General features: G+C 42.5%; 1 protein-coding gene across 2 annotated transcripts in view; it reads right to left on the bottom strand.

Moving 5' to 3' along the window:
* Positions 1 to 12,873: 12,873 nt before the first annotated feature.
* LOC130356836 (CD99 antigen-like) overlaps positions 12,874 to 25,277 on the bottom strand; it is a 78,268-nt gene continuing 65,864 nt past the window's right edge. For both annotated transcript variants that reach the window (XM_056558837.1, XM_056558836.1), the window contains exons 11-15: positions 24,585 to 24,608; positions 23,938 to 23,961; positions 17,779 to 17,892; positions 15,111 to 15,167; positions 12,874 to 13,372 (exon numbers count right to left, since the gene is read on the bottom strand). In XM_056558837.1, the coding sequence (XP_056414812.1) occupies positions 13,347 to 13,372; positions 15,111 to 15,167; positions 17,779 to 17,892; positions 23,938 to 23,961; positions 24,585 to 24,608 (245 nt within the window). In that variant the 3' untranslated portion in view covers positions 12,874 to 13,346. The remainder of the gene's footprint in view (positions 13,373 to 15,110; positions 15,168 to 17,778; positions 17,893 to 23,937; positions 23,962 to 24,584; positions 24,609 to 25,277) is intronic.

Here is a 25,277-nt window from a genome sequence, read left to right as displayed (position 1 = left end):
AGGGTGACGGCCCTACCCTATCCAGATTCTGATGTGTACAAAGTACAAAAGCATGGGTATGAGCTGCAAGTTGTTTACCGAAACCGGATCAACTTGTGTCTAAAAGAAGATCTGCCAGTGCTCCCAGCACCATCTCCTCCAGCCGTCAGACCTGCGAGAGAGTACGTCCCAGGCGAAAGGATCCATCTATGGATTTCCCCATGTTTTTTCCGAGTCAGCCTATGATCTTCTGTGTCTCACCAACCCCAGGGCTGGTCCAACTGACACTAATCTCCACAGCAGTCCCAGCCTTGTCACTGTTGGCTCCAGCTTTTGCCCCCATCTCTAGAGTGCCGACCCTGTCACCAGTCTCTCCACCACTGCTGCCAGCAACTCCGAATCCAACTAGTCCTGGAATAATACCAGCTCCCGAGTTCACTGAGGAAGAGCCAGCTGCCGTTCCAGAGGTTCCAAGAGCTACCAAAGAGGAAGGCGTTCCAGACTCTCCAGAAGTGGTGTTGCGCAGGTCCCAAAGGTCAAGACAAATTCCCGCAAGGTACAAAGATTAGCTCATAATATAGTGTATAAGGTTATATACCACACATAGTCAGTTCATATGTAAACACTTAAGTTAGGACTGTAACATTACTTGTAGTCCCAGTCTACAAATGTCCAATGTACAGTGACCCCCCCCCCCCCCGACCTACGATGGCCCCGACATATGATCAAATCGACATACGATGGCCTCTCAGAGGCCATCGCATGTCGATGTCAGCATCGACATACAATGCTTTTTTTATGTCAGGGCCATCGCATTAAGTGCTATCCGGCAGCGAAAAATGCTTAAGCTGCTGCCGGATAGCAGCTTAATGTTCCCCGTGTGGTGCGGTATTACTTTCCCCTCCACGATGCTCCGGGGTGCCCTCCGGGTCCAGCGCTGGTCTTCCGGTGTCTTCTCGGCCCTCTCCGATGACGTCAATACGCTGCTGCGCACGTCATCCAATAGGAATGGCGTACGCAGCGGCGTAATGACGTCGCTACGCAGGCCCAGTAAGGCCTTACGGAAGACAGCGGAGGACCAGAGAAGACCAGGAGAGCCCAGCAGAGGCCTGGGGTCACCATCGGGAGCGGCGGGGACAGGTGGAGGATGACTCCTTTGGAACGAATTACCATCGTATGTTGAGGGACCACTGAATATATATCTGCCTAACATTTTTCTGTCCACGTGTACAAGGTACTCTACTGGACAAAGGGTTCCCCTAAAACTAAGACAGGTGAATAGGCAGAATACATTATGCAGAGGTAAAATTGTTATATAGTATCGCACTACTTGTTGAGTTATTGGGAGAAGTGTTAAGAACTGAAGGGGCCCCAGCAGCCAAAGCATTGGGTAGATGGCCTCCGGCAGCCCAATCTGCAAACTTATGTGTATTATGGTCTAAAATGTGTTCCTAGAGCAGTTACAAAGCTCGTTAATTCCACATGTTTAACAAACCAAAGAGCATGTCTGGACATTTAGAGTGCTACATGGACTCGTTTCTACCTTGTTCTATAACCAGACCTGTGAAGGACATTTTGCATAATGCCCCAGGAACTGTCACTAGGCCCCAGTGGTTACTTCAGCACTCCAGGACTGGGCGTCAAGGATGACTGTATTTTAGAGGGTGAGTTTCCGGTGGCCCAGTGCGGGAGATGTTACCCCGTACCCTTGCTGTCCTTTCAGGCAGCCTCCTTCAGTGTCCCCAGAGCCCCTTGTACCTGTTTCTCCCCTGTACATATGTCCTGCAGTGTACTGTATTATAGAATGTGTTGTATCTTTAAGAGTTATGTCATGTGATGTTACCCAGGAGTTACAAGTGACCAGGTGATCCCAAGAATAAATGATGTGCTCCCTGCTCGTCTCCCCCATATTAGCCCTGGGTGGAGCTAGCTTCTCTTTCTTAGCTCTTGCTGCCTGCTGAGGTCCAGGGCAGTCGTGCCTAGTGTGTGTGTCCAGAGTGCTGGAGGCCTCAAAGTGAAGTCCTGCAGCCACCATCATTTCAAGTAAGCTAAAGTCACAGCTTTATGAGTTTAGTCAAGTCAGTCCCTGTCATCTGTCAAGTCAGCATGGTCTGCATTCAGTTGTCCAGTCCTACTACAAGTCCCAGCAAGCCCTTAAGGCCTCTGCATCACTGGTCACCTCCTTGGGCCCTGACTGAACTGTACAGACTTTTAAAATCTGTCTACCCATAGTAAAGCTACCGTTGTCCGTAACTTGGCGTTGGAGTCTTTATTGCCCCCACATGCCAACGGTATACCTTCGTGTGGTTTTAAGCTACCACAACTTGATACAATTGTAAATACCATGGAAAAATACCTGTCAGAAACAAAAACCCAGGGCTAGTGCAAGGATTTTTGCCACCATAGGCAAAAGCTAATTTTGCTGCCCCTTGACCCTGCCCATTGGCTCCACCCTTTGACATGCCCCACCTTACTACTGGGGTGACACACTGTAACAAACCCACTCTTCATCTATTCTCCTTACTACTGGGGTGACAGTAACAAACCTCCTTCTCAGGTAATCACCTACTACTGGGATGACACACTGTAACAAACACCATTCTCACGCACCGGTGGTTCTGGCTGCGCGGGTTCTTCAGATGAGCAGCGGGTGCTTCAGATGCTGGCTGGTTACTAACTTTCTTGCAGCGGGCAGAGTGGTTCCCCCTTCAAGAGGGCGATCTAGGTGGCTACCTATTTTGCCTATAGGCAGAACCAGCCCTGCAAATACCCACAAAGAAAACTACACTACGCTTAGTAAATGAGGGTAATTGTTACTTTTTCTATGGATTCACTACTTTTTTGTTTTTAACATGATAACCTAATAAATAAACTGTTTTAGTACCATTAAAAGCATGGAGGGATTATGGAATCACTATTAATGCACATTTAATGAAAAATATGGGGACTGGGCAGGCAAAGGAAGTATTTCCATCTGAAAGAGAAAGTTGTGGGAAACCCTCGCAACGTGTGGGCGAGTATTATCTTGCTGAAAGGCCATTTAGAAGCCCTGCCATGAGAGATAACACATGTGGCTACTGCATTATATCGCTGAGCTGTAAGTGTCCTTCGTATCACTATAATGGTTGATCGACTATTGTACACAATTGAGGTGATGTACTAATGTGATCATGGCTCTTTCATCATGGGATTTGCTTCGTATTACTTGGAAAACCGGAAAAAGTGGCCCGTCTGCCGAAAAAAAGGGAAGTGTCCCCGATAGTTTACAATAATTCTAATATATTTACTAATGTTTTTACATCAAATGTGGTGGATTTGAGCTCTGGGAAATTTAACAGCTCAGAACAGTTGTAAAAAACAGCTATTTTTATTAATTCAATAGAGTATATGCCGAGGTTTCTGCATTACACGTAACCCCACGTGTAAAAAATTGATACAATGGAAGTAAGGAGGGTTGCAGTTCTCAAGGTGTATACTTACTATGTATAATGTGGTGCAATGGATAAGACCTCTAGGTATACATTAAAAGTGTAGATGGTTTGGTTAAAATAAATAGGATATAATGAGGTGATAAAATAAGGTAATACAGTGAGGTAAAATGAAATGTACAGACTAGTTGTATAGATAATCATAAAATGTATAATATTTATTAATAAGATAGTTACATAAATCGTCTCAGCAGGGCCCTTGCTGTAGACTAGTATATATTATAAAATAATAAGAGTGGTTAAAAAAAGTTCATATAGCAGCCACCTCTGTTGAACTTGAGTTGTATTTAGTCAAATCCGGCCGTTTCTGTTCTTACCTGTATTAGCAGCAGTTCTTAAAGTAACAGTGGCAGTTTGATGGTGTTATAATCCAGGAAAGAAAATATAGCGATAATAATGTAGTAGGTAAGGTTCCAAAAGAAATCATGGTATGGACTAAAAGTGCAGTCATATACTTACCTTATTTTATCACCTCATTGCATTATATCCTATTTATTTTAACCATACCATCTACACTTTCAATGTATACCTAGAGGTCTTATCCATTGCACCACATTATACATAGTAAGTATACACCTTGAGGTCTGCAACCCTATTTACCAAACAATGCACTGCATAAAAATAGAAGCCCCCCAAAGTTTCAAAATTGTGTTTTTTCCCCCCCCCCCCAATTTTGTAAAACAAATGCTTTGTTTCACCGTATGTCTTTACAAAAGTAGAATTGGTTGCGCAAAAGGCAAACCTCATATGGGTCTGAAGGCGGAAATTGTAAAAAGTGTTATGGCTCTTGGAATTCGAGCAAGAAAAAAAAAAGTTAAAAAAAAAAAACTACAACAAACTTTTATAAAATAATTTTTAAACATATTACACCACAAGAAGAAGATAGATAAAAAAAAAAAAAACAATAGTATTCAGATTGTGTCACATAATCAGAGGCAAAAAAACAATACATTTGACACACACACACAAAAAAAAGCAGGATATATATGCATTCATACAGAAAGCTTCCAAAGTAATCCACACAGATTAATCACTGATTTAGTGCCCAAGTGCTCAGAGAAAGGAAGAAAAAACTTCCATTGAGAAAAGGTGTGCTACCTGCCTCTATTAGACCCTACTCATTAACTATCCATGGGAAAAGTGCCCAGACATGGGCAGCCGCATCCAGGACCTGAATGTTAATGCTACTGGCCCTAGCATGCCCATAAAAAGTACTGTCCTAATGTGTTTTTGTCTTTGTTTAAATCAGTAGGGGAATGAAAAAATAAGGGGTCTCCTGTCATGCACAGTACATCGCCTTCTTGCAGTGTATAGGCTGAGCATACTACATGCATTTCTCAGCAGTATGTAATGTGTTCACCAGCTACATATACTGCACTAATTCTCAGCCATCTTTTTCAGTCCCCTGATAGGTTAAAGCATACATACAATGATGGCTCGGGCAGCAGGATATACATTTTTCATTTTATTGATTATAGTCGCTGTGATTGTATAATTTTGTATACTATTGTACGTTTATTATTGGTTTTCTATAGTTTTTTTTAAATCAACTGGTGACAAAGTTAAACAGATTTGTAAATTACCGTACTAATTACTTCTTTATAATTATCTTAATCCTTCCAGTATCTTCCAGCTGCTGTTTGCACCACAGGAAGTTCTTTTCTTTTTTTTTTTTATAACTGTTTATTTATGGGATTTTTTTTTTTTTTTTATAACAGTATTCCAGAAAGGAAACAAAAATACAAGTTAAGTATTAATACATTTTAAAGAAATGCATGTGTACAATGAAGTAACAACAGTACAAAAAAAAAAAAAAAAGGAATAAAGGTAAATATAAGAAATAGGAAAAAGAGAAAAATAAATGAAAAATAAAATATAAAAATGATGTAATTGTAAGCCATAACATTAAATAGCATGACATTAAATAGAATGTTCTGGCTAAGCATTGAGGTTTTAGTTAATATATAAACCATAACATTAAAACATATAAATTACAGACATCCTATCATTGTGTCCTTCCAGTACTTATCAGCTGCTTTATGCGCCACAGGAAGTTATTTTCTTTTTTAATTTCCTTTTCTGTCTAACCACAGTGCTCTCTGCTGACACCTCTGTGTCAGGAACTGTCAAGGGCAGGAACAAATCCCCATAGCAAACCTATTATGCTCTGGACAGTTCCTGACATTGACAGAGGTGTCAGCAGAGAGCACTGAGGTCAGACTAAAAAGAAATGTAAAGAGAAAACAACTTCCTGTGGCGCATAAAGCAGCTGATAAGTACTGGAAGGAGTAAGATTGCTAAATAGAAGTCATTTACAAATCTGTTTGACTTTCTGGCACCAGTTGATTTAAAAAAAATGCTTTTCACCCTAGTATTCCTTTAACCCGTCCCGGACCCAGGGCGTACCTGTATGCCCTGAACGTTTCCATTTACCGCTGGTAACCGGGCGGTGAACGGAACGGGATGCCTGCTGAAATCGTTCAGCAGGCATCCTGTTCAAACCCCTGGGGGGTCCTGAGACCCCCCCATGTCGGCACATTTTTTAAATGAAAAAGTGTGCCTCCAGCTTTTGCATAACTACAACTCCCAGCATGCACGGACAGCCAAAGAGCATGCTGGGAGTTGTAGTGGCGTGCCTCCAGCTGTTGCATAACGGCAACTCCCAGCATGCCCTTCGGCTGTCAATGCATGCTGAGAGTTGTAGTTTTGCAACAGCTGAAGGCACACTCGTTGTGAAACAGTTTGTTTCCTAACTCAGTGTTTCGCAACCAGTATGTCTCCAGCTGTTGCAAAACTACAACTCCCAGCATGCACTCTGACAGAGCGTACATGCTGGGAGTTGTAGTTTTGCAACAGCTGGAGGCACAATGGTTTCGAAACAATGAGTTAAGTAACAAACTCTGTGTTTCGCAACCAGTATGCCTCCAGCTATTGCATAACTACAACTCCCAGCATGTATGGTCTGTCAGTGCATGCTGGGAGTTCTAGTTTTTCAACAGCTGAAGGTTTGCGCCCCCCCCCATATGTGAATGTACAGGGTACATTTACAAGGGCGGGGGTTTACACTGAGTTCCCCGCTGCAAGTTTGATATGGGGCAAATTTTCTGCCGCAGCTCAAACTCCCAGTGGGAAACTCGCTGTGAACCCCTGCCCGTGTGAATGTACCCTAAAAACACTACACAAAATAGAGTAAAACACTACATATACACACCCTTATTACACAGTTACGCCTCAAATGTGCATGGCCACATATGGGGTATTTCCGTATTCGGGAGAAATTGTGTTACAAATTTTGGGGGGCTTTTTCTCCTTTTACCCCTTATGAATAGGTAAAGTTGGGGTATATATCAGCATGTTAGTGTTAAAAAAATTATATTTTTTACACTAAAATGCTGGTGTTGCCCTATACTTTTCATTTTCGCAAGAGGTAAAAGAAAAAAAAATGACAAACGCATTTTTGTTAAAGTTGGGCGTGAAAATAAAAAATTTGATTTTTTTTTCTAAAATGCCGGTGTTACACCAATTTTGTAACACCCCATATGTGGATGTTAAAGGGGTACTCCAGCGCTTAGACATCTTATCCCCTATCCAAAGGATTGGGGATAAGATGCCTGATCGCGGGGTCCCGCCGCTGGGGACCCCCGTGATCTTGCATGCAGCACCCCAGTTAAAATCAGTCCCCGGAGCATGTTCGCTCCGGGTCTGATTACCGGCGACCACGGGGCAGGCGGCGTGTGACATCACGCCTACGCCCCCGTGTGACATCACGCTCCGCCCCTCAATGCAAGCCTATGGGAGGGGGCGTGGATAGGGGATAAGATGTCTAAGCGCCGGAGTACCCCTTTAAGTGGATGTTAAGTGCTCTGCTCAGAAGGGCTCAGAAAGGAAGGAGCAAAATTCGTTTTTTGGTGAGAGAATTTGGCTGGAATTAAAAGTCATGTGCGTTTACAAAGCCCCTATGGTGCCATAACAGTGGAACCCCAACATGTGACCCCATTTTGGAAACTACACCCCTCATGGAATGTAACAAGGGGTGCAGTGAGCATTTACACCTCACAGGTGTAAACCAGTGGGGTTTTAATGCTCACTGCACCCCTTGTTACATTCTGTGAGGGGTGTAGTTTCCGAAATAGGGTCACATGTGTGTGCGGGGTCCACTGTTCTGGCAGCACGGGGGCTTTGTAAACGCACATGGCCCCTGACTTCTATTCCAACTAAATTCTCTCTCCAAAAGCCCAATGGCGCTCCTTCTCTTCTGAGCCCTATACTGAAAAGGGGGGGGGGGCTTTTTCTCCTATTACCCCTTGTGAAAATGAAAAATTTGGGGGAACACCAGCGTTTATGTGAAAAAAAAAATCAAATATTTCATTTTCACGTCCAACTTTAGCGAAAATTTGTCTATCACCTGTGGGGTGTTAAGGCTCGCTATACCCCTTGTTACATTCCTTAAGGGTGTAGTTTCCCAAATAGTGTGCCAGGTGTTTTTTTTTTTTTTTTCCTTGCTGTTCTGGCACCATGGGGGGCTTCCTAAATGTGACATGCCCCCCAAAAACTATCCGAATGTCATTTTGAATACTTTGAGGGGTGCAGTTTTTATAATGTGGTCAATTATGGGGTATTTTGAAAACTGAAAAATAATGATTGAAATTTTTGTGAAAAATTGGAAAATTGCTGCTAAACTTTGAAACCTCTAATGTCTTCAAAAAGTAAAAACATGTCAATTTTAGGATTCCAACATAAAGTAGACACATTGTAAACTTGAATCAATATATAAAATGTATTTGGTATGTCCATTTTACTTACAAGCATAGAAAAAAGCAAGTATCGACAAAATGATGCAAGTATCAAAGAAAATTTACCACTGACTGCAGAATATGTCACAAAAAAAAACTCTCTCGGAATCAAATTCATGAGTTAAAAGCATCCCAGAGTTATTAAAGGGGTTCTCCGGTGCTTACACATCTTATCCCCTATCCAAAGGATAGGGGATAAGATGCCTGATCACGGGAGTCCCGCAGCTGGGGACCCCCGGGATCATGCACGCGGCACCCGTTTGTAATCAGTCCCCGGAGCGTGTTCGCTCCGGGTCTGATTACGGGCGACCACAGGGCCAGCGGCGTGTGACGTCACGCCTCCGCCCCCGTGTGACGTCACGCTCCGCCCCTCAATGCAAGCCTACGGGAGGGGGCGCGATAGCCACCTGACAGTGGTCAGATGTGCAAAAAATGCTCTGGTCCTTAAGGTCATAATGGGCTTGGTCCTTAAGGGGTTAAAGTTTAAATTTGTGAACCAAAGGTGAAGAGTGACAATACAAACAAGATTATATGACCAACAGCAATCTCTCACGACTCCCCCATAAACATGCACACTGGACTAGGCCCTGGGTTCACAGAAGGCTTGTTTTAATGGCAAACAAAACACTGCACAAAGAAATACAAAAAAAATCCAATTTATTTAGAGTACATCATAACAGGCAAATGGCAAGCTTTTTGGCAGGGGTGAAACCACACAATCTTGTTGTGTTGCAGTTGCCTTGGAGTTCCTGATACTGCAAATAAATTGTTCCATTACTTTCTAATGGAAACTGACCTGATGCAGCTACAAACCACAATGCAACTGCAACGTAACCGGATCATGTGTGTTCACCCCAACAGGAATAAAGGCCACAAAAAGAGGTGATGCATGTATAGTACTTTGTTGTAATACACAGTTTGTCTTTTTGTACTTTATAAACAGTTCTAAAACCCTGACCATTTTGTAACAATAAGCTCAAGTCCTAACACTTTTATACAGATGGCTATTACAAACACTAAATCCTGGATCCTGTTATGTACCATAGTCTATGACCTATACCCCCAACCCTTCTCTTTTTAACTAAGGAAAACATGTGTCCAATTAAGTACCATGTTAGTTGTAGTTTTGCAACAGCAGTAGGCACCCTGGTCAGTAAAAAAAAAAACGGATATATGGACAAATCCTAACTGTCCCTTAAAATATGTTGAGTGAAAGGAGATAGCGGTCTGCTGAGAACCAGTAAACCCCCTCAGCAGACCGCTATCTCCTTTCACTCAACATATTTTAAGGGACAGTTAGGATTTTTCCGTAAGGCCAAAGGCTGTCTGAACATGCTGGGAGTTGTAGTTTTGCAACAGCAGTAGGCACCCTGGTCAGGAAACACTGCATTAGATAAATGCTGTCCTACCTTGACGATTGTTTAAAAGGGGTACTCCAGTGAAAAACTTTTTTTTTTTTTTTAAACCAACTGGTGCCAGAATGTTAAACAGATTTGTAAACTACTTCTATTTTAAAATCTTAACTCTTCTAGCTGCTGTATGCTTCACAGGAAGTTCTTTTCTTTTTAAATTTCCTTTCTGACTGACGACAGTGCTCTCTGCTGACACCTGTCTGTCTGTCTCAGGAACTGTCAAGAGAAGGAGTAAATCCCAATAGCAAACCTCTCCTGCTCCGGACAGTTCCTGACATGGACAGAGGTGTCAGCAGAAAGCACTGTGGTCAGACAGAAAATAAATTAAAAAATAAAAGAACTTCCTCTGTAGTATACAGCAGCTGATAAGTACTAGAAGGATTATAATTTTTAAATAGAAGTAATTTACAAAGATGTTTAACGTTCTGGCACCAGTTCATGCAAAAAAAATAAAAAAATAAGAAAAAGAATCACTGGAGTACCCCATTAAGGCATGTGGCTAGCTTTGGTCTGCACTGAACAACTCCTCACAGTGTTAAAGTTGAAGCTGTTCTTAAAAGTTTACCTAAATGACAGTCAATTGGAAAAAAGGCAAAAAAGTTTAACTAGTTAAAATAATTTAGTTAACACAAACAATAAGAAGGTGCATTCCCTTTAAAGGGTATGTTCACATTACGAATATCCGCAAGCGAAGATTTAATCTGGGACCGCCACTGAAGTTCTTCGGTGGTAGGATCACACGTCCCTGCGCCATACTCATTGACTGCAATGCAGTGCGCCCGTAATTCCGACAATTGCGGCGGATCAATATCGCAGTGTGAATGGGTCCCAATCACACCAATGCAAATGTTCATGCTGTGGAAATTTCGTAGTATGAACATACCCTAACACAGCCACAACAAAGCCTCGTGGTCCAAACAAATCAAAACTGTTGGAAAATATAAAAGAAGTCAAATAAAAGATATTGCTACAGTGTATTCTTAAAAATATATACCACGCTTAGTGCTAGATGAGTAAAAAGAGATACACTGCTAATGTGTAAAACTAAAACACACATAATAATTCAGGACCTTATTGCTGTTTCTGACATTTCATTTTCTAGAAGATGTTCTGGAAAGGCATCTACTGAACACCACAGCATTGAGACATGTAAAAGATGCTTTTTCTTTTTACATTTAGACTTAACCTACAATCAATGTAAAAGTACAAAAACAGTCAAGTAATTATCGCCACAAAATTCCCAAAAAGCATTGGCTTGCTGCTGTATGTGAAAAAAAAAAACAGTAGGATCTTTAAGAACTTCAGTTATGTGTCATATAATGTAAAATGGCCGCAGTAGCTAGAGGTCCTCTTTTTGAATCGGTCTTATGTGGCAAGACCATCAACAAAGCCCTTAGAATTTTCCATTATTTAGACAGCGCTTTATTAAGTTAAACTGTTCGTGTCACTGCACTATTTTGTTGCTACAGGCAGGTAATGCGGATGACACTAATAACCATACTTACCTGTCCGTGATCCGTTTTCTCGTTCTCTTCCTCCATTCCTTCCGTTCGGCTGTCAGGCCTTGGGCGGAGCTTCCGGACGTCACCGCTACTGTTTCCCCAGGCTTGCTTGCAGCAGGGCCCAGCAGAGATGCAGCAGCAACGTCTGGAAACCTGTGCCTCAAGCCTGCCGACTGAATGGAAAGGATGAAGGAAGATACCGGAAGATCGGGACAATTGATTGCAGACAGGTAAGTATGGTTATCATTATTGTCACCCGCACTACCTGACTGTAGTAACAGGATAGTGCATTGACACTAAAAGTTTTCCTTTAATAAATCCTTCCTTAGGGTATGTTCACACGCGCGGATTTTCAGCGGATTTTACACTGCAGATCAGCTGGCAAAGGCCCACTCTATGCTGGCTTTACATGTGCCTGCTCATAGTGGCAATATGCCTCTACCAGCAGACACACTGCGACGTGCGAGTCGCAGTATATTCACACATCGCGGGAGCTTTCTGCCTAGCTCAGAGCAGGGAGAGCGGCTGTGACGTGCGAGTACGCCGCGCACATCGCTGCAGTGTGTCTGCTCGTAGCCGCGTATTGCCACTATGAGCAGGCACATGTAAAGCCAGCATAGAGCGGGGCCTTCACCAGCGGATCCGCAGCTAAATACGCTGCAAAAATCCGTGTGTGTGAACGTACCCTTAGGGTATGTTCACACAGATTTGATGTGCAGGATTTGTAACTGCAGATTAGAAGCTGTGCTCAGTCATTTAGTTTACATTGAAATCTGCAGCAGAAAATCCTGTGCATCAAATCTGCATACGTGTGAACGTACCCTTAAACTGATAAGTATACAGCAACTCCTCAAACTATAGAGGCGTGACAAAGGAGAGCACACTGCATACTAACTAGTATGTGTACAAGTGATACAGCATTGGTCTTCAACCTGCGGACCTCCAGAGGTTGCTAAACTACAACTCCCAGCATGCCCGGACAGCCGTTGGCTGTCCGGGCATGCTGGGAGTTGTAGTTTTGCAACTTCTGGAGGTCCGCAGGTTGAAGACCACTGTGATATAGCCTCTTTCTTTAACATCACCTTCTGGTCATAAGCAAAAAGGTGACTAGGCTGACCGTAAATGACTAGGTCTTGAAAAGAAGCTAATAAAAGTGGAAAAAAGCACTGTAATTGTATCGAAGGCGATGAAGTTAACATTCAATTCCCAACAGTTCAGGATAAGAACATAAAAAAAAAAACATAACAAAAAAAAAAAAAAAAGGCAGCTCTAGAGACACCACATTTAAGTTTCATGGTAAACATTGAGGGTTGGGAAAACACATTTCAGTATTCTGTATATTGCATAAAACAAACTGAGGGAGGCTTAAAACGCTGTCCTAATATGCTCTTGGTTGCCCATAGCAACCAATCACAGCTCAGCTTTCATTTTACCAGAGCAATATCAGAAATGAAAGCGGAGCTGTGATTGGTTACTAGAGATGAGCGAACTTACAGTAAATTCGATTAGTCACGAACTTCTCGGCTCGGCAGTTGATAACTTTTCCTGCATAAATTAGTTCAGCTTTCCGATGCTCCGGTGGGCTGGAAAAGGTGGATACAGTCCTAGGAGACTCTTTCCTAGGAATGTATCCACCTTTTCCAGCCCCCCGGAGCACCTGAAGGCTGAACTAATTTACACAAGAAAAGCCATCAACTGCCGAGCCGAGAAGTTAGTGACGAATCGAATTTACTGTAAGTTCGCTCATCTCTATTGGTTACTATGGACAACAAAGAGAATGTTACAATAGGAAAGTGCGATAAATCTCACCTACTGTTTGCGCATTTAAAAATTCTATAATTACTTTGCAAACAAACCATGATAAAAAGAGAGCACAGAAGTACTAACCTTGTTTTGGAAAGCAAGTTAGTATTAACAATTCTAGTTAAAAAATAAAAATTCAACGTAACAGGGACATCATCAGACAAAAACGCAAGATCAAACATGTAACAGTCAGAATGTGACCAAGAACATATGTAATGTCCAGACAATATTTCTGGCTGTGCGGATTCCACTCGTCCACTCAAGCTTGCTGAACTTCTAGATGATCTAAACACACCCTGTAGATGTCCTTTACAGGAATTGCATTTCGGTGGGCAGCTATGAGATGTGTTGGTTATCCAAATTTACCATCTATTTTACAAGTAGAGAACTTTGAACTGCAGGAGAAAGCAGAAACAGACAGACATTGTATTATGGCTGCAACAAACAATTAACGGTACAAATCGGTTCTTTGACTATAAATTAATCGATTAATTGGGGAAAACGGCAAAATGACCAAAAAAGGTTTTTTGGGGGGCTTTAACTTATGTTAAAATATGTACAGTAGGCATATAAAAACTGAACAAGGTTTTTTTTAATGTTGCCCCTGTGCCCCTAATATTAGGCTGTCCGGGCTTGCTGGGAGACCCCCGTACGAGTTACAGAGGTGCAGGAACCATCAGTTAGGGCATAATGAGAACTAAGAGAAGGTCCTTTACCTTACTTTGCCCGTGGTTTGTGAGGTTATAATCATGCTGTTTTGTAATGCCAGTGACTCTCCAAGCGGCACACCATCTCCCCGCCCTAACCTGCTCCCAGCATGGAGAACTGTACGTCAATCATACAGGACCAGCACTGCGCTCCGCCCACCCTTGCCAGCTCCCAACAGGAAATGTTACTGTGCAATGATTTCATATTCCTCTCCGAAAGCAAAGATTGGTCAATTGGTGCCGACCAATCAGAGCTCTTGGCAGGGAATATGACATCACAGCACTGTAACTTCATATTCCCCCGCTGTAAGCCAGCCAGGGAGTGGGCGGAGCGCAGTGTTGCGCAAAGAAGTGCAGCACTGACCCAAAAAACGAGTTACAAATGTCATAATGCTGGTGTTATAATATTTGTAACTTGTTTTTTGCTTAACAAAAAATCGGAGATCGATTAATCTATGACGGGAATTGTCAACAACGAATCCAGTTATAGGTTTTTTATCGATAATATCAAATAATCGTTACAGCCCTACATTGTATTACAACATGATCACAAGATGGGTGCTCACCATTCATTCCAGGGATAAACCCCCATCCACCAGTTTGTTATTTCCGATTCTGGGGACAACTTTTTCAGATGGGAATATCCCTATAAGTGTATGTTCATATGGTAAATGTTTTAGGCAGATTCTATGCCAAAGTCCACATGCCATCTGGGTCGTAGGGGGTAAGAAAAAAGTGACAGTTTGGAATATTGGGTCCATGTGCACTAAAACTATGGCACACAGCAATTAAGACATAATTATGCTGTGTGTGCCAAAAAGCACAGAAGAAGGAGGGGGGGGGGGCATACTATGAAAAGGGTGTACATGACAGAAAGGGTGTGGTTGAACATTCTGAGCCAAAATGTGCCTCAATTTTGCAGAATTACCTTTTCCTGAAGTATGGCAATTAATAGTTGGTATAGGCCAGTACTTGACAGTAAAAACTTAGTATAGACAGTGTACAAATGCACAAGATTTATCAATCAGCATGAGCAACTGGGATAATTCTGGTGCATTTGAAATCTGTCCATTTAAGTTTGTAGTGGCGTAAAATAAGACAGCTTTAGCCCCCCCCCCCCTTGTGTGAATATTAAATTTATTTATTAGTGATAAGTTAAAAAATAAAAAAGGTGGCTTTATGTAAAGTTTAATGCACCCGGATATCAGGAGTATGTCAGCGGAACCAATAAATAAATATTCCCCAGGCACTGGCAAACAGCAGTGTACACGGGGAAAACCCGATTAACTAATACAGTAGAATATATATCCAGGGAGGTCTATGTAACCACCTTTACACCTTTCTCTGAATGTACATAAAGTGAATTATATGTAGTGAAAATTAGGAATCAGACACTTTATAAGCAAACATTTACAACAAGGCCTACCTTGAGGTTCAGACTGGTCTCCTTTATTACTCTCCATGTTCACATTTTCTGGATCTTCTGAAAAGAGTTACAATTGCTTACATTTTAATACCACTAATCACAGAGGCAAAATTGTTTAATATGGTCCAGATACAGCAAATAAACTTGGCTGGTACACAAGTTAACAGTAAAAGGTTAGATTTTACTCTTACTCCTGAAAGGGTTGGGGTCACGCCCCCTCCCATAGGCTTGCATTGAGGGGGTGGAGCGTGATGTCACAAGGGGGCAGAGCCGTGACATCACAATACTCCGGCCCCGTGATCAGCAGTCATCAGACCCGGAGCGAACATGCTGCGGAGGGTGATGGTAACAGGGTGCTATGTGAAAGATCACGGGGGGTCCCCAGTGGCGGGACCCCCGTGATCAGGCATCTTATACCCTATCCTTTGGATAGGGGATAAGATGTCTTAGCGTCAGAGTACCCTTTAGTGGTATATTCATACATACAGTATTCTGCACAGATTTGATGCACAGGATTTTCTACTGCAGATTTCAATGTAAACTAAATGATTGAATACAGCTTCAAATCCAGTGCATCAAATCTGCACAGAATACTGTATGTGAGAATAGACCCTAAAGGGGTTATTCCAAGGTTATAACTAATATACTACCTACCCGGTTAAAACTACAATACTGATACCCGATTAGTATCAATCAGTGAGGGTACCATCCCTGGGACTCTCTCTAATCATATTAATGGGTTTAATTCACTTACTATGGGACTGCCTAAGATAGAAAAACTACTGGGCTACATAGAGAGTGAAAGGACTGTGTGTATGTATGTTATATTATATATATATATATATATATATATATATATATATATATATATATATATATATATATATATATAGTGAAACATGTCAAACATAATTACTTTACAAACAATCCACTATATGGTAAGTCATGCTATAAACCCACCCTGCCCACTGATGATTAAGTATCAACAGCTGACTTTTTTTTAATAAGAATTATTGATATCCGTTCTCTGTATTCATCTATGTATGTATTCTACATGGATCTGCTTATATATTCACTTATTAGTACTTGGACTGTCTAGGACATCCCCTAAACTGTTTGTAAAGCACTTTTGCTTGCACATGCACTTTATATTTTTATCTGCATTATACTTGATAGTTTGTAATTATGTTTGACATGTTTCACCCTATATATATTGATGCCAACAGAGAGAAAGTCCAGCTCACTCCCAAACCTGTAGCGCGTGGACTGGGGTGGGCAGCGCCTTGAATGCAGCAGGTACAGATTCTTTATTATGGAACTTCAGCACATGGATGACACAGACACAAAGTGACGCGTTTCGGCCCTAGCGTCAGGCCTTAGTCATACATATGACTAAGGCCCGGCGCTAGGGCCGACATGCGTCACTTTGTGTCTGTGTCATCCATGTGCTGAAGTTCCATAATAAAGAATCCGTTCCTGTACCTGGGCTGGACATTCCTTTTCTTTGTACTGCTATATATATTGATGTGATCACTATAATTTGGCTTGAGAATGGTGGTGTGAGAACACAGAAACGTCACACTTGCCTGTGTATGGAATAAAAGTCATTTTTTATTTTTGATTCCCCCGGAGTGCTGCGGTCATCCTTTGTTGCATCCTTTTGTGTATATGTGTATCTCTATCTATCTATATACAGTGGTCCCTCAACATACAATGGTAATCCATTCCAAACGGACCATCGTTTGTTGAAACCATCGCATGTTGAGGGATCCGTGCAATGTAAAGTATAGGACAGTGGTCTACAACCTGCGGACCTCCAGATGTTGCAAAACTACAACACCCAGCATGCCCGGACAGCCGTTGGCTGTCCAGGCATGCTGGGTGTTGTAGTTTTGCAACATCTGGAGGTCCGCAGGTTGTAGACCACTGTTAGAGGAAGTTGTACTCCCCTGTCCCCGCCGCTCCGGACCGTCACAGCTCATCACCGCTGCCCTGGATATCGCCGTCCATCGCTGTCACGGCGTCCCCGAGGTGTCCCCGACGCTCGGGCAAGGCCTCTGCTTCCCCGGCATCCTCGCTCTCCGTCTCTACGCACGCCGCTCCTACTGGATGAAGGGACAGTGTGCGCAGTGACGTGATGACGACGATGGAGAGCGCCGACGATGCAGGGATCCCGAAGAGGACGCGCCGGAGCCCCGAGGACAGGTAAGTGATTGTCAGCGGACCACACGGGGCACCGTAAACGGCTATCCGGGGGCAGCTGAAGCAGTCTGCGCTGTCGGATAGCCGTTTATGCGATGGCCCCGACATAAAAAAGCATCGTATGTTGATGCTGCCTTCTGAGAGGCCATCGCATGTTGAAATTATCGTATGTAGGGGCCATCGTAGGTCGAGGGGTCAATATTACACACACACACACACATATCACATTGTCAATTTATTGTTGTCCAATGTGTATAGTCAACTTTAAAGTAAAATGGTAAAGGGCTGGTCAGATTTGGAGCATTCCAGCAGTCCTTATATTTGGGATTCAACATCATAAACAAACAAGGAGCCAATCCATGAACTTTACAAAAAATAAATAAAACAGGTTGGAACCATAGGAGAGAGTGCACTGAACTGTTTCTTGCTGACAGAAGCCAACATAAGGAGATCATCGGTAGCTTACCTGTAGCACCTTTGAAGCACAGCTTTTTCTTCTGGTAAGCTATGAAACTTGATACCGCCCCAACTGCTGCCACAGCCACCGCACTGACAATGCCAGCCACCACACTCTGATTTCCTGCAACGTACACAACATTTTAGGAACGTTTTTACTGAAAATACATGGAAATCTGTGCATGTGTACAGCTCTCAGGGTATGTTCACACAGGGTGGATACGCTTTGGATTTCCATGTACCGTATATACTTGAGTATAAGCCGACCCAAATATAAGCCGAGGCCCCTAATTTCACCCCAAAAACCCAGGAAAAGTTATTGACTCGACTATAAGCCTAGGGTGGGAAATACATCACCCCCCCCCGTCATCATCCAGACCCCCCGTCATTAACACCCTCATCATCACCCTGTTATCATCCCCCCTTCATCATCCCCCCCTTCATCATCACCGCCTGTCATCATCCCCTTATCATCCCACCTCCCCTTCATCATCCCCACCTGTCATCAGGCCACCCCCCCCCCCCTTCATCGTCACCGCTTGTCAATGTCTGATTACAGTGGTCTTCAACCTGCGGACCTCCAGATGTTCCAAAACTACAACTCCCAGCATGCCCGGACAACCATCGGCTGTCCGGGCATGCTGGGAGTAGTAGTTTTGAAACATCTAGAGGTCCGCAGGTTGAAGACCACTGCGGCCTTCGACATAATCGAGACCCCCCCCCCCCCCCTTTTGTTTTGTACTCACCTCCGCTCGGCGGGACGTTCGGGTGAGCTGGTCCGGGCCACCTGTGCTGCAGGGACCATCCGGTGGGGATGGTTAGTCGTCCCGGGCTGTCCATCTTCACCGGGGGGCCTCTTCTCCGCGCTTCGGGCCCGGAATAGAGACGTTGCCTTGACGACGCACAGGGACGTTGCTCATGAACGTCCCTGTGCGTCGTCGTCAAGGCAACGTCACTATTCTGGGGCCGGGCATGGAGCGGAGAAGAGGCCCCCCCCGGTGAAGATGGACAGCCCGGAACGACTATCCCTCCCCACCAGACGGTCCCTGCAGCACAGATGGCCCGGACCAGCTCACCCTTCCTTCCCGCCGAGCGGAGGCGAGTACAGAACTAAAGGGGGGGGGGGGGGGGGGTCTGGATTATGGCGAAGGCCGCAGTGGTCTTCAACCTGTGGACCTCCAGATGTTTCAAAACTACAACTCCCAGCATGCCCAGACACCCGATGGCTGTCCGGGCTTGCTGGGAGTTGTAGTTTTGAAACATCTGGAGGTCCGCAGGTTGAAGACCACTGAGGGCGGAGAGTTCACTCGAGTATAAGCCGAGGGGGGTGTTTTCACACGAAAAATCATGCTGAAAAACTCGGCTTATACTTGAGTATATATGGTATATGAGTATAAGAGTAGCCATAAAAAAAATAAAAAAAAGAGTATAAGAGCCATGGAGTATAAGGGTAGCCATAAAAAATGGGATTTGCAGAAATCTTTGCAAAATAAATCCACCCACACAGAAAATCCACACAGAAACTGAACTGTGGTGTAGACTTTAAAAGGGGTTATGCAGCGGAAGTGGGGGAGGGTTAACAACAATGCCCATTGTACAGTATATAAAACAAAATATACCTGTACTCCCCTCCAGCGCTCCTGCAGTGCCGCTAGTGTCCTGCTCCTGTCTATGCAGCGGAACATGGATGTGGTAAATGATTGGCTGGGTTAAGTGGCAGAGGATTGCCCCTGGGGACCGGAGCAGGACACTGGGGACACTGCGTAAGTGCTGGAAGGGAGCACAGGTGTATTTATTTTATATATACTGTAGAATGGCCATTGACCCTGTAAATAGCATGTCAATTTATACGCTGCAGATTCATTTTGGATTCTCCCCATTGACTGTAATGACGAAAGTAAACTGGTGCAATAAATCCATAGTGTTGCATATTTTAAGAACCAAAATCCTTAACCAAAGGCAATTTGCATAAGTTCTGGAATAAACAGTGGAAAATCTGCACCAAATCTATGTAAAACAACTCCACAATTTAGTGTGGATTTTTCTTCCACTACAGATTTCAGTGCAGAAATGCTGTGAATTTTCTTCACATTTAAAACTTTATTAAAAGGAAAATGGTCACTCTGTTCACCCACATTAAACCCAATACACTGGGTTATAGTGTGGGTGAACAGGAGACCGATGCGGGATCAGTCTGGCGTGGTGTCCCTCCTGAGGTCCGCTTCTATCTTTGGTGAATTGCTCACTGGAGGTGGGAACACCAGGTGAATTGGACCATAATTCATGCTGGTCACATGAGCATTCAGTAGGCGCAAGCGCTCATGTGACCTGCAACCATGAATATTCAAATTCACCCGGCGGACCCGCCCCCAGTAAGCAATTCACCGAAGATAGAAGCGGATCTTCTGAGGGATCAGGCGCCGGACTGAAGGTACATACCTACTGGTCTCCTGTTCACCTACACTATATATAACCCAGTGCATTGGATTTAGTGTAGGAGGACATTTTCCGTTAAGTTTTCAACAGTTCAATAAAAAAAAAAAATAAAAAAAATAAAAAAAAAAAGAAAGGAGGGGGGAAAAAATGAAATGAGGAAAAAAAAAAAAAAAAAAATTTAGGGGACATAACATATCAACAATAATGGCGCCACCAAGATGAAAAAATAGACTGGTGTCTTCCCTCCCCTATAAAGTAAATAAAAATTTCTGGGAATTTTCTACTGTGGAAAATACATTGCATTTCTGCTACATATAACTAAACCATCAATCATAAACTGCAGTTGACCAGAAAATAAATTAAAGGGGTACTCCGGTGGAAAACTTTTAAATTTTTTTAAATCAACTGGTGCCAGAAAGTTAAACAGATTTGTAAATTACTTCTATTAAAAAAATCTTAATCCTTCCAGTACTTATTAGCTGCTGAATACTACAGATGAAACTCTTTTCTTTTTGGAACACCGTGCTCTGTTCAGTGCTGTAGAAAATCCTCATAGCAAACATATGCTGCTCAGGACAGTTCCTAAAATGGACAGAGATGTCAGCAGAGAGCACTGTGCTTGTGATGTCAGCAGAGAGCACTGTGCTCCCAAGAGAAAATAATTTCCTCTGTAGTATTCAGCAGCTAATAAGCACTGGAAGGATTAAGATTTTTTAATAGAATTTACAAATCTGTTTAACTTTCTGGCACCAGTTGATTTAAGAAAAATAAATAAAAATAAGTTTTCCACCGGAGTACCCCTTTAACCCCTTAAGGACTCAGCCCATTTGGACCTTAAGGACTCAGACAATTTTATTTTTACGTAAAAAATAGGTCTGTGAGATGTACTCTGTTTGTGGTGACCGAGAACTTCAGTCAAGGTATAATCTCCTATATACCCAAATGGCAATTAGTACGAGAAAGGAAAAAAGGTGACTGGTTCTCTAGGTCTATGGGGATTACTATAGTGATTTTCTGGTGAGATTGGGTGGTGGAGTGGTCGGGTGTTGTCAGTTGTCAGTGACAACACCCGACCACTCCACCACCCAATCTCACCAGAAAATCACTATAGTAATCCCCATAGACCTAGAGAACCAGTCACCTTTTTTCCTTTCTCGTACTAATTTTATTTTTACGCTTTCGTTTTTTCCTCCTCCCCTTCAAAAAATCATAACTCTTTTATATTTTCATCCACAGACTAGTATGAGGGCTTGTTTTTTGCGTGACCAGTTGTCCGTTGTAATGCCATCACTCACTTTACCATAAAATGTATGGCGCAACCAAAAAAAAATACTATTTGTGTGGGGAAATTAAAAAGAAAACCGAAATTTTGCAAATTTTGGAAGGTTTTGTTTTCACGCCGTACAATTTACGGTAAAAATGACATGTGTTTTTTATTCTCTGGGTCAATAGGATTAAAATGATACCCATGATAACATACTTTTCTATTACTGTTGCGCTTAAAAAAATCGCAAACTTTTTAACCAAATTAGTACGTTTAAAATCCCCCTATTTTGAAGACCTATAACTTTTTCATTTTTCCGTATAAGCGGCGGTATGAGGACTCATTTTTTGCGCCGTGATCTGTACTTTTTTTATTAATACCATATTTGCTTATACAAAACTTTTATAACATTTTTTTTTTTACGTTCACGCCGTTCACCGTACAGGATCATTTACATTTTATTTTAATAGTACGAATATTTATGCACGTGGCGATACCAAATATGTATATAAAATATTTTTTTATTTTTTTTTTACACTTTTTGGGGGTAAAATAGGGAAAATGGGGCAATTTACGTTTTTATTGGGGGAGGGTTTTTTTCACATTTTTTTACTTTATTTTTTTACTTTTATTTTTACACTCTTATAGTCCCCATAGGTGACTATTTATAGCAACCATTCGATTGCTAATGCTGTTCAGTGCTATGTATAGGACACAGCACTGATCGGGGTTATAGGTCATCTTCTGCTCTGGTCTGCGGGAAGGCAGATCAGAGCAGAAGACTCCCGGAAGACAGCGGAGGCAGGTGAGGGGACCTCCGTCTGCCGTTCTGGATGATTGGATCGCCGCAGCAGCACTGCGGGCGATCCGATCATCCTGTTAAGTGATCGCGATGCTGCAGATGCCGTGATCTGTATTGATCACGGCATCTGAGGGGTTAATGGCGGACATCCGCGGGATCGCCATTACCGGCGGGTCCCTGGCTGCGATCCACAGTCGGGACCTGCCGCGCATGATGCCGGCATCGCTCCGATGCCAGTGGTTATGCTCAGGACGTATATGTACGTCCTGGTGCTTTAAGTACTACATCACCAGGACGTACATTTACGTCCTGCATCGTTAAGGGGTTAATTTATTTTCTGGTCAACTGCGGTTTATGATCACCTATACTAAGTGCAATGGAACTACTGCGTTCACTAATGCGTCCAGTCAGCACGAGCTGGTCCTGGAGGTGCTTAACTGGAAACACAAATCCATAAATGACAGAACAAGAAAATTGGTCCGAAGCACTCCGCACTGATCACGTGTAGTTTATTGCAGAAGCCAGGTTACATGAGCAGGGAGAGGTGACAGATGTTTCACCACACATGCTGAGGGGTGACAAAGCAGCGTGTGTGCTGTAGAACAGCTGTTCCCTCTCCCAGATTATGTATCCTGACTTCTACAATAAACTACACTTGATCAACACTGAGTGCTTCGGACCATTTTCTTGTTCTGTGATTTATGGATTTGTGTTTACCAGCTGAGCACCTCCAGGATCAGCTCCTGCTGACTGGACGCAGTAGTTCCGTGAACGCAGTTGTTTATGTTGCTTTTACACTAACTAGTGTCAACAAATAATTAATATATATATATATATATATATATATATATATATATATATATATATATATATATATATATATATATATATATATAAAGAAATACACACACACACACACACACACACACACACACACACACACCTAGGATTCACTTGACCATTTACCTCACCTCATAAATATTACCGTATATTAATCAAATCTGATCATTTATGTATTAATATAATAACCACATCTTACTAACAGGTCTCTTGAGACTACTAGCAGATCCATAAAAAAAAAAAAAAAAAAGTCTTGACTAAGTCACATGGCCCCAAAGGGCCCATGCACACTACGGATTTTCCACTCAGCTGCTTGAAGCAGAATCTCATTAAAGCAGTACTCCACTGTCTCAGCGTTCGGAAAATTTTATTCCAAGCGCTGGGTGCGGGGAGGTCGTGATGTCACGGACACGCCCCTCGTGAAGTCACGTCACACCCCCTCAATGCAAGTCTATGGGAGGGGGCGTGGCATCCGTCACGCCCCCACCCATAGACTTGCACTGAGGGGGCGTGGCCGTGATGTCACAACCCCTGCAGCCTGCACCCAGCTTTCGGAACAAAATGTTTCAAATGCTGGGGGCAGTGGAGTACCTTAAGAATGTTGAACATGTTCATTCTTTTGTGGGAATCTGAACATGCTTATTCTATAGGCAGAATTTTACCTGGAAGAGCCCAATTGCAGCTGTTAATTTTTTACAGAATTTGCAGTGGAAATTAAGCCCGATTCTGCTCACTGCAGATCCACTGAAGGAATTTCCATAGTGTGCATGGGCCCCAATGTAATTTACACTAAATTCCTAAACAGTTATGAAATGGACCGACCATACCTTCTTGACCCTGTCCTTCTCCACCTAGAAAATAAGAAAAATATTGGCAATTAATGTATGTTAAGTCACTGCACAGTTTGTAGGTCCTGTCTTTACTTTCCAGGTTTGACGCAAAGCAAATTCCAGTAAGCATGCACGATAGGTTAGAAGATGTGAGCTGAAATACAGGCATTTAGCAGAATGAAAGAGAATGTATAGCAGCTTACTCTTTATAGGGTTTTTTATTTTATTTGAGAGCTCCTGATTTGAATTTTATAGAGAAAGTACACCCCTAAAAGGAAAATCTACCTTGGTGACACTTTAAAAGACCATATTGAGGAATTCTGTTCTCAGCAGTTCCCCATAACAGGATTGTCATTGAAATCTGACTGAAATAAAAGACATCTAAAAGATGGCACTGCAGGCTATTTCACATTTTGCAACCTTACACAAGACGCCTGCAGGGTAGTTCCAAGGAATTCTTACCCACGTGATCCTGCTTGTAAGGGAAGGGGGGAGATTCTGACATGTCTCAAGGATTTTGCTGATAAAGCAGTTCCACAATATCATATTAAAGTGTCTCAAAAGATGAAAAGAATAAGTTTTTGGAGGGTTTCAGAATAGCTTTGATATACGATACAGTGATGAGGAAAAGCATGAAGACATACCAGCAGATGGTTGCAACGCACGACCTAGCAAAAGTTTAAAAGTAAAATATACATATTACAAAATGCTGATAAAAAGTTAAGACTACACCCATAAAAATATTAAAGTGATCTTTTTAATGTCTGAAATATCATGTTTCTGTATTATTTTACAATCTAAATAAATGCATGATACTTATTGTATAGAATAGTCGTCTACATTGACAAACCATTGACTCATGCCGTAAAAGAGTACCTATCGCTTTATAAAGCTTCTGACATGTCAGAAGTTTTGCTTTGAGAGGATCCAGGTCCTGAGGCTTGCTAAAAAAAACATTTTATAAAACAAGCAGTGCCGAGCAATCACAAACATAATCATTTAGAGATTGGTGGGTGTCTCAGAACTCAGACCCCCCACTAATATAATCTTCTGACATGTCACTATGACATGTCAGAAGTTTTGGTTTGAGAGGATCCAGGTCCTGAGGCTTGCTAAAAAAAAAAAAAAAAAAAAAAAAAAAAAAAAAAACATTTTATAAAACAAGCAGTGCCGAGCAATCACAAACATAATCATTTAGAGATTGGTGGGTGTCTCAGAACTCAGACCCCCCACTAATATAATCTTCTCACATGTCACTATGACATGTCAGAGGTTTTTTTTTTAATCGAAGTTTTGACTTTGTGACTTTTTGTGAGACTTTTTAAAAGTGCTCTCCA

Source organism: Hyla sarda, chromosome 2 (genome assembly GCF_029499605.1).
Source record: "Hyla sarda isolate aHylSar1 chromosome 2, aHylSar1.hap1, whole genome shotgun sequence".
Lineage (NCBI taxonomy): Eukaryota > Metazoa > Chordata > Amphibia > Anura > Hylidae > Hyla > Hyla sarda.
The sequence above is the reverse complement of the archived record's forward strand: the minus strand, read 5'-3'. Positions and strand labels throughout refer to the sequence as shown.